This window comes from Nothobranchius furzeri, chromosome 12, assembly GCF_043380555.1.
Source record: "Nothobranchius furzeri strain GRZ-AD chromosome 12, NfurGRZ-RIMD1, whole genome shotgun sequence".
In the NCBI taxonomy this organism is placed as follows: Eukaryota; Metazoa; Chordata; class Actinopteri; order Cyprinodontiformes; family Nothobranchiidae; genus Nothobranchius; species Nothobranchius furzeri.
The window spans coordinates 70,857,435-70,872,195 of record NC_091752.1 but is presented as its reverse complement, the minus strand read 5'-3'; the positions used below and the strand labels follow the sequence as shown (position 1 = coordinate 70,872,195).

At 49.8% G+C, this 14,761-nt stretch overlaps 1 protein-coding gene across 1 annotated transcript; it reads right to left on the bottom strand.

Annotated features, from left to right (window-relative positions):
* Positions 1-1,027: 1,027 nt before the first annotated feature.
* Positions 1,028-9,042, bottom strand: LOC107376207 (cyclin-dependent kinase 5 activator 1-like). Its single transcript, XM_015945191.3, has 3 exons — positions 8,899-9,042; positions 1,626-2,218; positions 1,028-1,548 (listed from the first exon to the last, which is right to left on the bottom strand). The coding sequence occupies exons 2-3, from the start codon at positions 2,139-2,141 to the stop codon at positions 1,057-1,059; spliced, it is 1,008 nt and encodes a 335-aa protein (XP_015800677.3). The 5' UTR covers positions 2,142-2,218; positions 8,899-9,042; the 3' UTR covers positions 1,028-1,056.
* Between the last annotated feature and the right edge of the window lie 5,719 nt (positions 9,043-14,761).

The following is a 14,761-nucleotide window of genomic DNA, read 5'->3' as shown; positions in this document are numbered from 1 at the left end:
CTCCAGCTTTAGCTTAGAAAGATCTCATTTTACACAGATCTTTGTTGTGACACCGCGCTGGAACAGCCACGTTCTCCGTCCCTCTGCACCCTCCTGCTGTCGGTAACAGGGTTCCCCGTGTAAAACGAGTCCATATTGCATTTTCCCGTGTTAATTTCATGTAAACATCTTAAGAGAGGGAGCTTTCTCTGATTCATCCGTTAGAGGAACTAACCCGTCGGATTCCCGTCAGACGGATCACCGGTGGGCGGAGCTTCAGGCCTCGTCACTTACAGTACTATACATAAAATGTGTGGATGCATCGATCCACTACAGCACAGTTACTCTGGGGAGTGGGAGCTCTGGCTCATCCGTGCGCTCGTTCACGTTCTGCAGCCATTTCTTACCGCTTGGAGCTCAGTCGGGGCTGTAGCTCGTGGAGATGATCCGTGTGTGTGTGTGTGTGTGTGTGTGTGTCTGGCATCTCTGGTCCGGTATGGAAGATTAACTAAACTGGTTTTATTCCCAACAGAAACACTGCAACTATCCAGTCGTGTTGCAGTGACGTCACGCCTCCACCGGTCGTGGAGCGAGGTCTGACGCGGGGAGAGTCTGGACCAGGAACATGAACATTTTAGCTTTAGTTCCTCATTTTGTGAAGCAAGGTCCTGTTTTAGTATTTGAGGGAAACCCTTCACGTGTGGGCGGGGCCTAGCGTAGCTTAGAGAAGAGGACGTCTGCAGATACTCGAGTTACTTTTATGTTTGTCCAGATTCAGAGTTTCCAGGTCCGCGTGTCTTTTTGCGGCATAAATCTAATTAACTGAAGCTATCGAGTCCTGATCGTTATCGCAGTCTAACTGTTGCCGAGCAACGCTCCCCGGGGAATCACAGAGCCAGAGACTAGGGGTCACCAACCAGCGAGGGGCTGCAGGAACCTGATGAAGTATCTCGTGATCCAGAGTTTCTCCCTCAGGGCTCGAGACGGATGATCTAGTTAATCCTGAACCGACAGAGAAGCCAGACAACAAACCCGTTCTGGACCCCCCCCCCCCCCCCCCCCCCCAAAAGCTCCCTCTTATCGGTCGAGGCCTATGAGGAGTTTAGTCTTCTCCTCCTCCTTCTTGCTCTCGTTCTTCAGGTCAGCGAACACCTGGGTGAAGAAGTGCGGGTCGGTGTTGATCTGAAGCATCTTGCCACTCATCCGGTTGATGATCTCCAGGCAGCGATCCCAGAAGGCTTCCTTTTCCGCTTCAACCAGGAAAGGCTTCAGAGGGTAGGAGATCTCGTTGCCCATGTAGGAGTAGGACAGGTAGAGGCAGGTGAGCAGCGACGCCTGCAGCTCACGCTCCGAGGCCACCTCGGCCGAGACAACGTCCCGGCACAGCATGTAGAGGAAGACCACGTTGGCTGGAGTGATGAAGCCCTGATCCTGCCAGCCCTGCAGCAGCAAGGAGCGGTCCACGCTGCGCAGCCACAGCACCGGATCCGTCGGGGACAGGCGCTTCAGTCTGTAACAGCGACGGCAGAGAAACTCACCAAGGCTGCGCATCAGTTCACTGGTGGAGGCCTGGTTCAGAAGGAGAGGAGACGGGTGAACAGAGGACAGACAGAACCTGAAACAGCATCGGCGGACAACAGGGTTACCTGGACGATGACACGCTTTGGCGTCCCGGCAGCAGTGGAAGGCTGGATCCCGGCTCCGGTGAGGGAGTTCTTTTTGGTGATGACAGAAGCTACATTAACCAGGGTCTTGGAGGTGGGCAAGTGGGAGGAGGTAGTGGTGGCGGTGGCAGCGGGATCCTGACTGGACGAGTAGGACGAGAGGTTGGCGCAGGACTGGGACTTCTTCAGCTTTGAGCTGTTGGAGGCTGAGCTGGTGGTGGTGGCCCCGTGGCCCTCGGGAGAGCTTCCTTTCCCTCCGTCTCCACCTTCTGACTGGAGCTTCTTAGAACCCTTCCTCTTGGCCGACACAGCCACGATGCGTTTCCACGGTAACACACTGATGATGGAGGGCCTTTTGAGGGACTTGGCTGCTGCTGCTGGAGCATCCTTGGCGTTCTTGCTGTTTTGAACAGCTGTGTAATGACCCACCGTGGCTGGGCCGTCCTCAAACAGAGCGGCCTTGCGGTAGCTCGGAGAGAGCGACAGCACTGTACCCATGATGCCCAGCAGAACCACGGGATGCAATCAGAAGATAGTGACTCGACTTTGGATCTGAACCCTGCAGGAACCTGAACCTGTAACAAAGAAAACCCAGAAAGCCCCGTTAGTTCAGTCACAGAAGGGAAAAAATCAACGAGAAACCTAGAAGGACCCTTCTGGAGTCAGCCCAGTTCAAGATGGCTGCCACAGCCGATCACCAACATGGCTGCCTGACTGAGTCCCTTTTACGCTCTGGTCAGCTGAGGAGACGCAGAACGGCTCCGGCTCCAGGGTGCAGTGGAACGATCGAATGTAAAACGCCTGTTGGAAGGTGTTCAGGTGTTTCACAGACATGTGAAAGAACCATCGAGAGCTTCTGGATTTCCACTCTGATGACTCAAGTCACACAACTCAGCAACAAGTAATCTAACGTGTTAGTATTTCCAAACCAGTAATCAGATTACAGTTGCTGCGTGTAACCGTTGTTGTCATTTTTCTCAGCTGAATGATATATTTGCTTCCTCCTTGGTAACCGTGGCAACACCAGCAGCAACCCACTGTGGTTAGACCAAAACTCTAACCACGGTCTCTACAAACTGAAAGATAAACTGTTAGGTCTGCATCACCCGACTAATGAGTTCAGTAGTTTCCTGTTCTGGTACATGAGGCCCGCCCCCAGAGCGATTCCTCGGGAGTTCTGCAGAAGCCCGTTAATCAGCCGGGTACGGATTCACACCGGAGCAGGAAACACAGACCTGGAGGACAACGAGCACCAGGACTGGACACGGCTGCGTTCAGGTGTGAGATGGGCTGTTGTCACCTCACAGCAACAATAAAGAAACACATCCATTCATGCAGCCAATGAGATCCTCTGATTCTCACACAGACACGGAGATGTCTCTCTGAGCGCTCCTTTTCTGTGGCCGTCTCCAAGTTTAGGTCCTCCACCACCTCCCTTACCCATGGTGTCCCACAAGGTTCTGTGCTGGGGCCTCTGCTCTTCCTCCTCTATCTGCTTCCTCTTCAGCACATCCTGAGCTCCTTCAAAGGAATCTCCTACCATCTTTATGCAGATGACATCCAACTGTACATCTCCTTTAAGCCCCATGAGATGTCTAAGCTGCAGCTGTTACACACCTGCTTAGACTCTAGCAAAACCTGGATGGTGGGAGCTTTCTACAGCTGAATGAAGATAAGACTGAGATCCTCATCTGTGCCCCAGACAAGCTGGTTCCCAAAGTCAGAGACTCTCTTGGTCAGCTTGCTTCCCACACCAAACCTTCCATCAGGAATCTTGGCGTGACCTTTGACCCAGCTCTCACCCTGGATTCTCATGTCAGTTCTCTTGTTGGCTCTTCCTTCTTCCATCTCAGGAACGTTGCTAAGCTGAGTCCCATTCTGTCCCGCTCTGAACTTGAGACAGTTCTCCACACCTTCATCTCCTCACGCTTAGACTACTGTAACTCTCTTTTCACGTGTCTGAGCAGAACCTCCCTGAACCGTCTACAGGTGGTTCAGAACGCCTGTGCTCGGCTTCTGACCAAGTCCTCCAAACACACCCACATCACCCCGCTTCTCCTCCAGCTTCACTGGCTGCCAGTCAACTTCAGGGTTCATTTCAAGATCCTGGTTCTGGTCTATAGGGCCTTACATGGACAAGCACCATCTTACATTGGTGATCTTCTTAGTCCCTACACCCCCAGCAGGTCCCTGAGGTCCAGTGATCAAAGCCTACTGGTTGTGCAGCACCAGGCTAAAGGTCAAAGGTGACAGATCATCTGCTGCTGTGGCCCCCAGACTCTGGACCTCTCTCCCCCTGAGCCTGAGATCAGTGGACTCAGTGGTCTTCTTTAAAAAGCAGCTGAAGACTCACTTGTTCAAGCTGGCTTTTGTATGACCTTCTTCACCTCTCTCTCTTTATTCTGCTCTCCCCACCTATTCCACCTTCCTCAGGATCCACTGGTTTCCCTCTTTCCTGCTCACTCTCTCTCTTTCTCAACATTTTTTTATCACAAAAGTCTATTTTTTGCTCATTTTAAATTTATTTTTAAACATTTTCTAAATCCTTTTTTACATTTTTAAATTTTTTGTTTTTGTGAAGCGCCTCGTGATTTTTATCTTGAGAGGCGCTATAGAAATGATATTTTCTTCTTCTTCTTACCAGAGGTCCAAACATTCGCTCAAAGATGCAGAAATAAGAGAAGGTACGGCAGAGCGGAAGGGACAAATCTAATCAATCAGCTGTTTCTGTGTCACTAGTCTTTGTTCTCGGCTTCGTCTTAGAAAAACATTTAAATTTGATTTGATCTGGTGTCACAGTCGGCACGGTTACCGACTCCGGCTCACGGCTAAAGTCTCTCTGGTTCTCCTGCAGCCTGAAATAAACACTTTGGTTTTGAATAGGCCTAAATATGAACTTTAACCTGTCTGATGAATGAGTGAATGTGAGTGTGCCTTTGAAACTTTTCACATTTCTAATGTAAATAACCGGAGTGCTCCACTTTTGGACAGGGACAGTGCAGGAGCGCGAAAGCGTGAAACAGCGAGTGAATGGATGAATGACTGCAGGGTAAAGGGCTTTGGAGTCCTCTGACTCAGACATGATGAGAGAGCAGCTCCGTTATCCGTGTCAAACAGTTCTGGTCTTCGTCCTTCTGAGGATCGAAGACGATTTTCTTTGATCTTTTAGTTTTTATTTGTTTTCTTTTCGTCTTTTTTCCAGTTTGGTTTTCTGTTATTTTAGACCCACGGGGAAAATCTCACATGTTCTGTCTGCCATCCAGTCCAGGCTGCACGACCCCACAGTTACAGCAAAGGTTCCACTGAAAACAACACAACCGGACAATGCTCCGCCTTCAGGGTCTTCTCAGGGGTTACTTGTTTAAGCCTGATATTCATCTACAGGACTTCCTCCAAGAGGATTCATCAGCCAACCTCTGAAGGAAACATCCATCATCCATCAGTCATCCCAGCAGGGTCGGGGGGGGGGGGGGGGACCTATCTCCAGCAGGATGCACCCTGGACAGGTTGCCAGGGCAACACAGAGACACGCAGAACAAATCATCACACACTCGCACACACAGTCCTGTTTTTGGACTGTGGGAGGAAACCGAAGAGCCCAGAGAGGGAGGACATGCTAACGCCACGCAGAAAGACCCCAGGCCGGGATTTGAACCGTCGACCTTCGCTCTGCATGGCAGCAGCAACGCAACGCCGCTGCGCAGCCACGAACAACACGACACTGTAACATTTGGTAACTAAAACATTTTAAAACGATGCTTTTAGAGACGAGAGCAGCTTCTCTGCTTAAACCCGAGTAGAGGAACGTGAGTCAGAACCTGTGGATGGAGACAAAACGTCTGAGGTGGAAGAGAGTCCGCCCAAGATTCATCCAGTCTTCATCAGGTTCTGACACGGTTCTGACTGGACGTCTGAAACCGTCCACCTCATGACCCGAGCCCCTGGAAAACCTCCAGCTTTCTGTTGGACTTCATCGGACCTGCTCTTCAGCTCTGCTGAGGTCCCACCACAGCATTCAGGGCTGGTTCAGGTCTCTGGACCAGAGTTTGGGTCATGGTTCTGTTTCACGACCCAGATTGGTCCAAACGTCATCTGTCAGACAGGTGGACTCATGTCAGACTTTGGTCTACAGAGGAGGTCACGGTGGATCATCCAATAGGACCAGCTGTTTTCTTCCGCCGCTCGTGCCGCAGTGCATTATGGGTAAACATCGCTCTCTCGTGATTTTTCACTTTAAACTTCACAAATCAAATCTGTCACCATGTTCACTTGGCTGAATGTCCTCTGATGTTTCTGTGAGCGTTGACCTCTGACCTTTGGGTGAACCTGCTGAGACGCTGGTCGCTGTCCTAGACGTTTCTGACTCGTGAGTAAAGTTTTCGTCTGGACTGATGAACTCAAGGTTTGAACTTCAGCCCAGACTTACGGGCAGAAGCCGACACCTCCCTGAAGTCACCGCTGAGGTTTGTCCACCTGCTGCCAGCACACCTGTAGTGTCCAGGTGTGTGTGTGAGCCACTGCTCCTGCCTCGTCCCGACGCTGGTCTGACTCTGCTTTTGTCTGATAAATAATTGGATGGTGGAATAAATCTGTTTTTGTAAATTTGAGGTTAGATTTGAATGAATTTTAAATATAAGTTTTTATTTTGTCCTTAAATTAAACAACAACAACAATAATAATAATAATAATAATAATATTCATCTGACCTACGGCCGCATGTCTTGGACACTCGGGTGAAGAGAGGGGCGGAGCTGACCACTACCTGGGGGTGAGTTGGCTCAGATGGTGGGGGAGGATGTCGGTCAGACCAGGCAGATCCAAACGTATTGCGAGGGTCTGCTGGGAACATCTGGCAGAGTCTCCTGTCAGAAGGAGCTTCAATTCCCACCTCCAACAGAACTTCCAGAATGTTCCGGGGGAGGCGGGGGACATTGAGTCTGAATGGACCCTGTTCCGTGCCTCCATTGTTGAGGCGGCCGACCGGAGCTGTGGTCGCAGGATCGTCTGTGCCTGTCGTGGTGGCAACCCTGAACCCACTGGTGTACACCGGCGGTTAGGGATGCTGTTAACCTGAAGAAAGAGTCCTATCAGGTCTTTTTGGCCTGTGGGACTCCAGAGGCAGCTGATGGGTACCGGCAGTCCAAGCAGAACGCGGCTCGGGTGGTCGCCAAGGCAAAACCCGGGCATGGGAGGAGTTCGGTGAGACCATGGAGCAAGACTTCCGTAAAGCTCCTTTGTGGCAAGGCTCCAGGGGTGGATGAGATCCACCCGGAGTTCCTTAAGGCTCTGGATGTTGTGGGGCTGTGTTGGCTGATGCGGCTCTGCAATATCGCGTGGACATCGGGGGCAGTCCCACTGGACTGGCAGACCAGGGTGGTGGTCCCCTTATTTAAAAAGGGGGACCGCAGGGTGTGTTCCAACTACAGGGGGATCACACTCCTGAGCCTTCCTGGTAAGGTCTATTCAGGGGTTCTGGAGAGGAGGGTCTGTTGGATTGTTGAACCTCAGATTCAGGAGGATCAATGTGGTTTTGGTCCTGGCCGTGGAACACTGGACCAGCTCTACACCCTTAGGGGGGTCCTGGAGGGTGCGTGGGAATTTGCCCGACCAGTCTACATGTGTTCTGTGGATGTGGAGAAGGCGTTTGACCGCGTCCCTCGGGGGGTCCTGTGGGGGGCACTCCGAGAGTATGGGGTACCAGACCCTCTGATACGGGCTGTTAGGTCCCTGTATGACCCGTGTCAGAGCTCGGTCCGCATTGCCAGCAGTAAGTCGGGCTCGTTCCCAGTGAGAGTTGGACTCCGCCAAGGCTGCCCTTTGTCACCGATTCTGTTCATAACCTTTATGGACAGGATTTCTAGGCGCAGCCAAGGTGTGGAGGGCATCTGTTTTGGTGGCCTGAGGATCAGGTCTCTGCCTTTTGCAGATGATGTGGTCCTGTTGGCTTCATCAGAACGTGATCTTCAGCTTTCGCTGGAGCGGTTCGCAGCCGAGTGTGAAGCAGCTGGGATGAGAATCAGCTCCTCTAAATCTGAGACCATGGTCTTGATTCAGAAAAGGGTAGAATGCCTTCTCCGGGTCAGGGATGAGGTCCTGCCCCAAGTGGAGGACTTTAAGTATCTCGGGGTCTTGTTCACCAGTGAGGGAAACTGGAGCGTGAGATCGATAGGCGGATTGGTGCTGCGTCTGCAGTGATGCGGGCGTTGTACCGGTCTGTCGTGGTGAAGAGAGAGCTGAGTCAGAAGGTAAAGCTCTCGATTTACCGGTCGATCTACGTTCCTACCCTCACCTATGGTCATGAGCTTTGGGTAGTGACCGAAAGAACGAGATCGCGGATACAAGCGGCTGGAATGAGTTTTCTCCGAAGAGTGTCTGGGCTCTCCCTTAGAGATAGGGCGAGAAGCTCGGTCATTCGGGAGGGGCTCGGAGTAGACCCGCTGCTCCTCCACATCGAGAGGAACCAGTTGAGGTGGCTCGGGCATCTGGTCAGGATGCCTCATGGATGCCTCCCTGGTGAGGTTTTCCAGGCACGTCCAACCGGGAGGAGACCTAAAGGAAGACCCAGGACACGGTGGAGGGACTATGTCTCTCACCTGGCCAGGGAACTCCTTGGGATTCCCCCGGAGGAGCTGGTCCATGTGGCTGGGAAGAGGGAAGTCTGGGCCTCTTGCCTTAGGCTACTGCCCCCGCGACCCGACTCCAGATAAGCGGATGAAAATGGATGAATGGATGGATAATAATAAATATATTACTAATAATAATAATAATAAGAAGAAGAAGAAGAAGAAGAAGAAGAAAGATATTATTATTATTATTATTATTATTATTATTATTTATTATTATAATAATAGTAAAGATGATAATAATCATCATAACAACAACAACAACAACAACAATGCTCTACGTTGGTCTGAGTAACAAACTGGATTTAAAGGCGTGTCTGAGATTCCAGACTGCAGAATTCCATCACATCCCGGAGGTCAGAGGCTTTTTCCTGCATCCATCTTACATAAGGAGCGACATGGAAACTGAGCAGGAAGCAGAAATGCGCGCAGGCATCCATCTTAGCTTCAAAATGGAACCCCTGGTTCCGTCTGACCCTCCCAGCAGAACCAGGACGGTTCCACCAACAGCTGGTCCACTTCACCCCCGCCCTCACCCCCGCACACGTAGCGTGTCCTCTGTGTCCCCGGCCTGTCCTCTGTCCCTCTGAGCTGTGTGTAAATGATCCAATGACCACATTCCTTCGTCCTACCTTCTGATTATTCCCTCCTCCCGGGTAAATCCATGGATCACAGCTTGGACACCCCCGCTGCCGTTAGACTGAAGACACCGAGCACCGGATTCCAGCCCTGGAGCCGTTAAGTCTTCAGAACCGTCCGGTGCGTCGCAGGCCGGCGGCTCTGGAGTTCGAGCTCTTTCCTCCTCGAGGGGATTTCAGGCCCGAATCAGAGGCGAGCGCGAGCCGGACTCCGTTCGGAGTCAGGAGGAAAACGTCTTCCATTGAGAGGCGACAATCCCGTCGAAGGTGCGACGCTCCAGCTCGGACGGACCTGCCTCGGGAACAATACCAAGCTGGAAAATCAGAGAAGCAGGAATCAGGAAAATACAAATGAAAACATTTCCCTGGATTCCAAAAATAGCAGCAGCTCACTCCCGCAGACAGGCGGAGAGCCGCTGCTCGGGTGCGGGCATCTGCAGTGGCTCGGGTTGGATGTGGGAGAGAAACGGCGCAATCTAATTGGCTGCAAGCAGGATGCTGCGGTCGCTGATTGGCTGCAGAGCCGCAGAGAGGTTCGCTATCCGAGGTGCTGAAGTGTACTGCCAACGGGGAACCCGGCTGATCTGGACCGAGAGTGTGTGTGTGTGTGTGTGTGTGTGTGTGTGTGTGTGTGTGTGTGTGTGTGTGTGTGTGTGTGTGTGTGTGTGTGTGAGTGTGTGTGTGTATGTGTGTGTGTATGTGTGTGTGTGTGTGTGTGTGTGTGTGTGTGTGTGTGTGTGTGTGTGTGTGTGTGTGTGTGTGTGTGTGTGTGTGTGTGTGTGTGTGTGTGTGTGTGTATGCTCTGTCTTCTTGATCCCCAGTGAGTCGTGGAGGATGGCTGCTTATACTGAGCCAGGATTCTCTGGAGGTTTCTTCCTGTTAAAAGGGAGTTTTCCTCTCCACTGTCGCTGCATGCTTGCTTAGTATGAGGATTACTGTAAAGACTCTGACACTAGTCAGTGACTCGATGCAACCTGCGTGGTTCCTTATTTGGCGCTTTATAAATAAACTGAATTGAATTTAACTGAATTTTTTGAAAGCCAGAGATCATAATAATAGAAAACTGTCTAAATGTTCCAGCCTGGGATCAACATGTTTTATTCTCAGATGCATGAGGCCTAAAAAGAACTTGTGTTTTTCACGGTCCCAGGTTCCAGACTTCCTAGGGACAAAAGGATCCCTCTCTCTGACGTCAGAGCCCACCAAAGAAGACTACAAGACTTTCAGCTGGACCCAGGTGTCTGCTGCTTCTTTCATGCAGCTCCAGATGTGGTGGATGTTCCAGAGAGAGAAACACGTCTTTAGAAAGCTGCAGTCCTCATGTCATGATGTGGAGTAAAACAAGCAGCAGATTCATCAGACTGAGGTTAGGAATTACAGCTCTCACTGGCCTGGGACAAAAGAGAGGTGTTGGGATGGAGGGGGATGTCGAAAGCGCTAACAACCTAAATCTACACTTCAATAGGTTCGACTGTCCAGCGCCTCCTGCCCCCTCTGACTGTCTCACCCTGCCCCTCTCAGCAGATGACATCAAAAAAGAATTGGGCAGACTCCACCCCGGCAAAGCTGCTGGTCCTGATGGTGTCAGCCCCAGGGCCCTTCGGTGTTGTGCTTCCCAGCTGTCGGGAGTTTTACAACGGATCTTCAACATGAGCCTGGAGATGCAGAGCGTTCCATCACTCTGGAAGACATCCTGCCTGGTTCCTGTCCCTAAAAAGATCAACCCGTCGACCCCCAGTGGCTCTGACCTCACATGTCATGAAGACACTGGAGAGACTCGTCCTAAAACATCTGCGGCTGCTGGTGGAGCCTTGGCTGGATCCCCTGCAGGTTGCTTATCAACCTCGTATCGGTGTGGAGGATGCCCTCATCTACCTGCTGAACCGGGCATACTCTCACCTGGACATTGTTGGGAGCACTGTGAGGGTCATGTTCTTCGACTTCTCTAGTGCCTTTAACACAATCAGACCATCACTGCTGGGGAACAAGCTCACGGAAATGCAGGTGGATGCCCCACTCGTAGGTTGGATTACGGACTAATTAACAAATAGACCACAGCATGTCCGACTGATGAGCTGCCGCTCAGATAACATCCTGAGCAGCACGGGGGTGCCACAGGGGACAGTCCTATCACCCTTCCTCTTCCCCCTTTACACATCTGACTTCAGGTCAAGTCTCAGTCTCGCCATCTGCAGAAATCCTCTGATGACTCTGCCATCGTGGGCTGTATCAGGGATGGTCAGGAGGTGGAGGACAGGAGTGTGGTGGACAGCTTTGTGGATTGGTGTGAGCGAAACAACCTACAACTTAACATCACAAAGACTAAGGAACTGATCATGGACTTCAGGACGCAGGCCCCACCTCCTACTCCTGTCACCATCAGAGGGGCTGACGTTGAGATCGTTGAGGACTACCGGTACCTGGGGGTTCACTTGGACTGTAAACTGGACTGGACTAAGAACACCAATGCTATCGTCAAAAAATGGCAGAGTCGGCTTTTTCTTCTGAGGCGGTTCAGGTCCTTCAATGTTGGGAGGAAAATGCTGACCATGTTCTATCACTCGGTGTTGGAGAGCGTCGTGTTCTTTGCAGCTGTGTGCTGGGGCAGTGGGGTGAAGATAGCTGATGCCAACCGGCTGAACAAGCCGATTAGGAAGGCTGGGTCTGTCCTGGGTGTCAGACTGGAGAACCTGGAGGAGGTGTCTGAGAGGAGAATGCTAAAAAAGCTTCTCTCTATCATGGACAACCCCTCCCACCCCATGCACGCCCACATGATGGACCACCGAAGCACACGCAGCAAAAGACTCGCTGCCCCGAAATGCAGAACTGACTGCCACAGGAAATCCTTCGTACCAGTGGCCTAGGTTATTCTGTTCCATCCCAGACCGTGCAATATTACCCAAGAGTTCTTAATGGAAACATGTTTGCATCCCTCCATCATATCATATGCTGCTACTACCCTTAACTCTACTGCACAATACTCTGATCATTTTCTAAAATCGACCGCACTGATAGCTTAATTACTTACTCACCAGGATACAGTCATGTATTTTATTTGTTACCTGAGTATTTCTCTTGCACTATCCTATTGTATACTACTGTACACTATTTTTACTGTATATATCATATATCTTATGTCTGTTTCACCTGTTCCTGTCTCTCCTACTGCTTTGAGCACGTACATGACACAACAATCTCCCTCGGGATTAATAAAGTTGTTCTTATCGTATCTTAAACAGATCTATATGCTGTCTACTGATGGGTATGTTGGAAATAAAAGACAAAAACAAGGAAAAACAGCATGTAGCACCACAACAATCACACTCCACCAACACTCCAGCATACAGCTGAGTGGTGTGTTTGGAGGGTCTTCATGTCCCTACCTTTAATTTTAATATCAGTGATTCTATAAAAGGTCTTACATTCATACAGAATCTGAACATCTGCAGGAAACCTCAGAAAAGGTTTGCGTTAGCTTTGGTACGTCATAAAAAACTCCTAATCCCTTTAATGATTTTTTACAGCCTCCCCATCACCCCACCAGTCCACTTACCACCAGCTTGTACTCCATCGCTGACCTCACCTGCAGCTTCCACCAACCTGGTTGTTGCTCCTCACCTCTCACGATCAGACCCTCTGGACATGAATGCTGTAGCGTGATGAATTGTCCATCTTTGACCTAAAGGCCCTGCTCTATTTGCTCTGCCCAAGCAGAAACACAAGTTTCTGACACAAACCTGATCTACAGGATATGGGCCAAGGCCAGTCATGCCCGGTGCTCTTATCTAAACTGTTGCTTCCTCGGACAGCACAAGAAAGAAAACCAAGAACTCTATTAAATAATAATCAAATAACTTTGTTAGTCCAAATAATCAGCTCCTAGTGTCATCTACTGTCATCTCCCGCCTCGACTACTGCAACACCCTTCTAACTGGTCTTCCAGGCTGGACTGTGAGACCTCTTCAAATGGTCCAGAACGCAGCGGCGCGTCTGGTCTTCAATCAGCCTAAAAGAGCACACGTCACCCCTCTGTTCATTGAGCTCCACTGGTTACCGCTAGCAGCATGCATCAAATTCAAATTGCTAACACTAGCATACAAAGCCCGAGATGGTACGGCTCCCATCTACCTGAATCCTCTTGCAAAGGCTTACGTCTCGGCCCGGCCGCTCCGGTCATCACAGGATGGTTGGCTAGCAGTGCCTACACCACGCTCAGGACAATCCAGACTCTTCTCATGCATCGTTCCACAAATGTGGAATGACCTTCCAAGCACTACCAGAACAGCGGCTTCCTTTTCAATTTTCAAGAAACTCCTGAAGACCCTGCTCTTCAGAGAGCATCTTCTAAACTAGCACCCTCCCTGCACCCGTCCCCCCTCTCTACTGTCCACTCCTTGTTCCCTCCTCTCCATGACTGATGTCATGTTGTTGTTGTTATTGTTGTTGTTAGCCTCAAGGGCAACATGCCGATTATCACTTGTAATTTGCTTTGGACAAAAGCGTCTGCTAAATACATAAACATAAACATAATCATGTGAAGCTAATGTTCAATCAATCTGTGAAATAAGAATATTAATTACTTGATATTATAATCCTATGATAGTATTTTAATAAGTAATATAACTTTAAATATTTACACCAGACTGATCACACGTAATGCTAAAGTCACCTGACACATTTCCTTTTTCTGATCCAATCAGAACTTTCTAGATCTGACGCGAGGCGTGGTTTTGTTGGTGTTTATTTTGTTGTCGAATCCTGATTCGACCATAAATCAAAACATCCAAATTACAAAACTATGCCCCACGTCATCTTAACTTCAGTTCCAGGTGTTCTGGAGAAGTCGTCGGAGTCTGCATCTCCTGGCTGGCTCGCCAAATGTGTAGAGAAGATGTTCTTACATTTAATTAGAAACCATAGAATATGAAATATCGCCTTAATGGATCTTTGAGTAAATTTAACCAGAAGATCGGATCTTTTTATTGCAGGGATTGAGCAAAACTTCGTATCAACACCAAGAAGAAAGAGAGAGAGTCAGGTTTAAAAAGTTAAAAGATTTATTTCTAAACAAATTAAACACGACTAACTTTAAACACTATGTGTGTGATGTCACTAAGGTGGAGCAAGACTGAGGATGGTGTGTGTGTGAAATATGTTCAGAACCATGTTCAGAGAGGCAGCGGTGTGACCTAACTGTTTAGTTACTGATCTACACTTATTTAATATTTTATTGTTAACTATTTTAATTTCTTGTTCTGTTTTCAAGTAAAGATTTGAATCCAAATTGACCTGAAATGATGAATTACTGATATTAAACAGATGCCAACTCTGTAAAGGTTCTGTTGTTCAGGCGTCCTGATGCAGCTCTGGTTACTCTGGAGGACACAGTGTGTTACCATGGTGATCCTGAGTGTGGAGCATGCTTGAGCGGGTCACGGAGGTCAGCATCAGGAGGTTTAACTGAAAAACATCAGATAACAACTCAGGTTCGGGACCACATTTTACTTTATCGATGAAATCCACGTGATGGTGCCGTCTGACGTCTGTCACAGGATTTATAACTCAAACTAAAGAGCGGTAGGTAGAGGGGCGGTCCAGTAATCGGAAGGTTGCAGGTTCGATCCCGACTCCGACTAGAGAATACTGCTATTGTGTCCTTGGGCAAGGCACTTAACCTGTCCCGCCTGTTGGTGTTCAGAAGGACCGGTGGCGATAGTGCAGCCTCGCCTCTTTCAGTGCGCCCCAGGGCAGCTGTGGCTACATCGTAGCTCATCACCACCAGCGTGTGAATGATTGATTGTGTTGTGAAGAGCCTTGGGGGGTTGTAGAACCCTAAGAAGGCGCAATACAAATACAG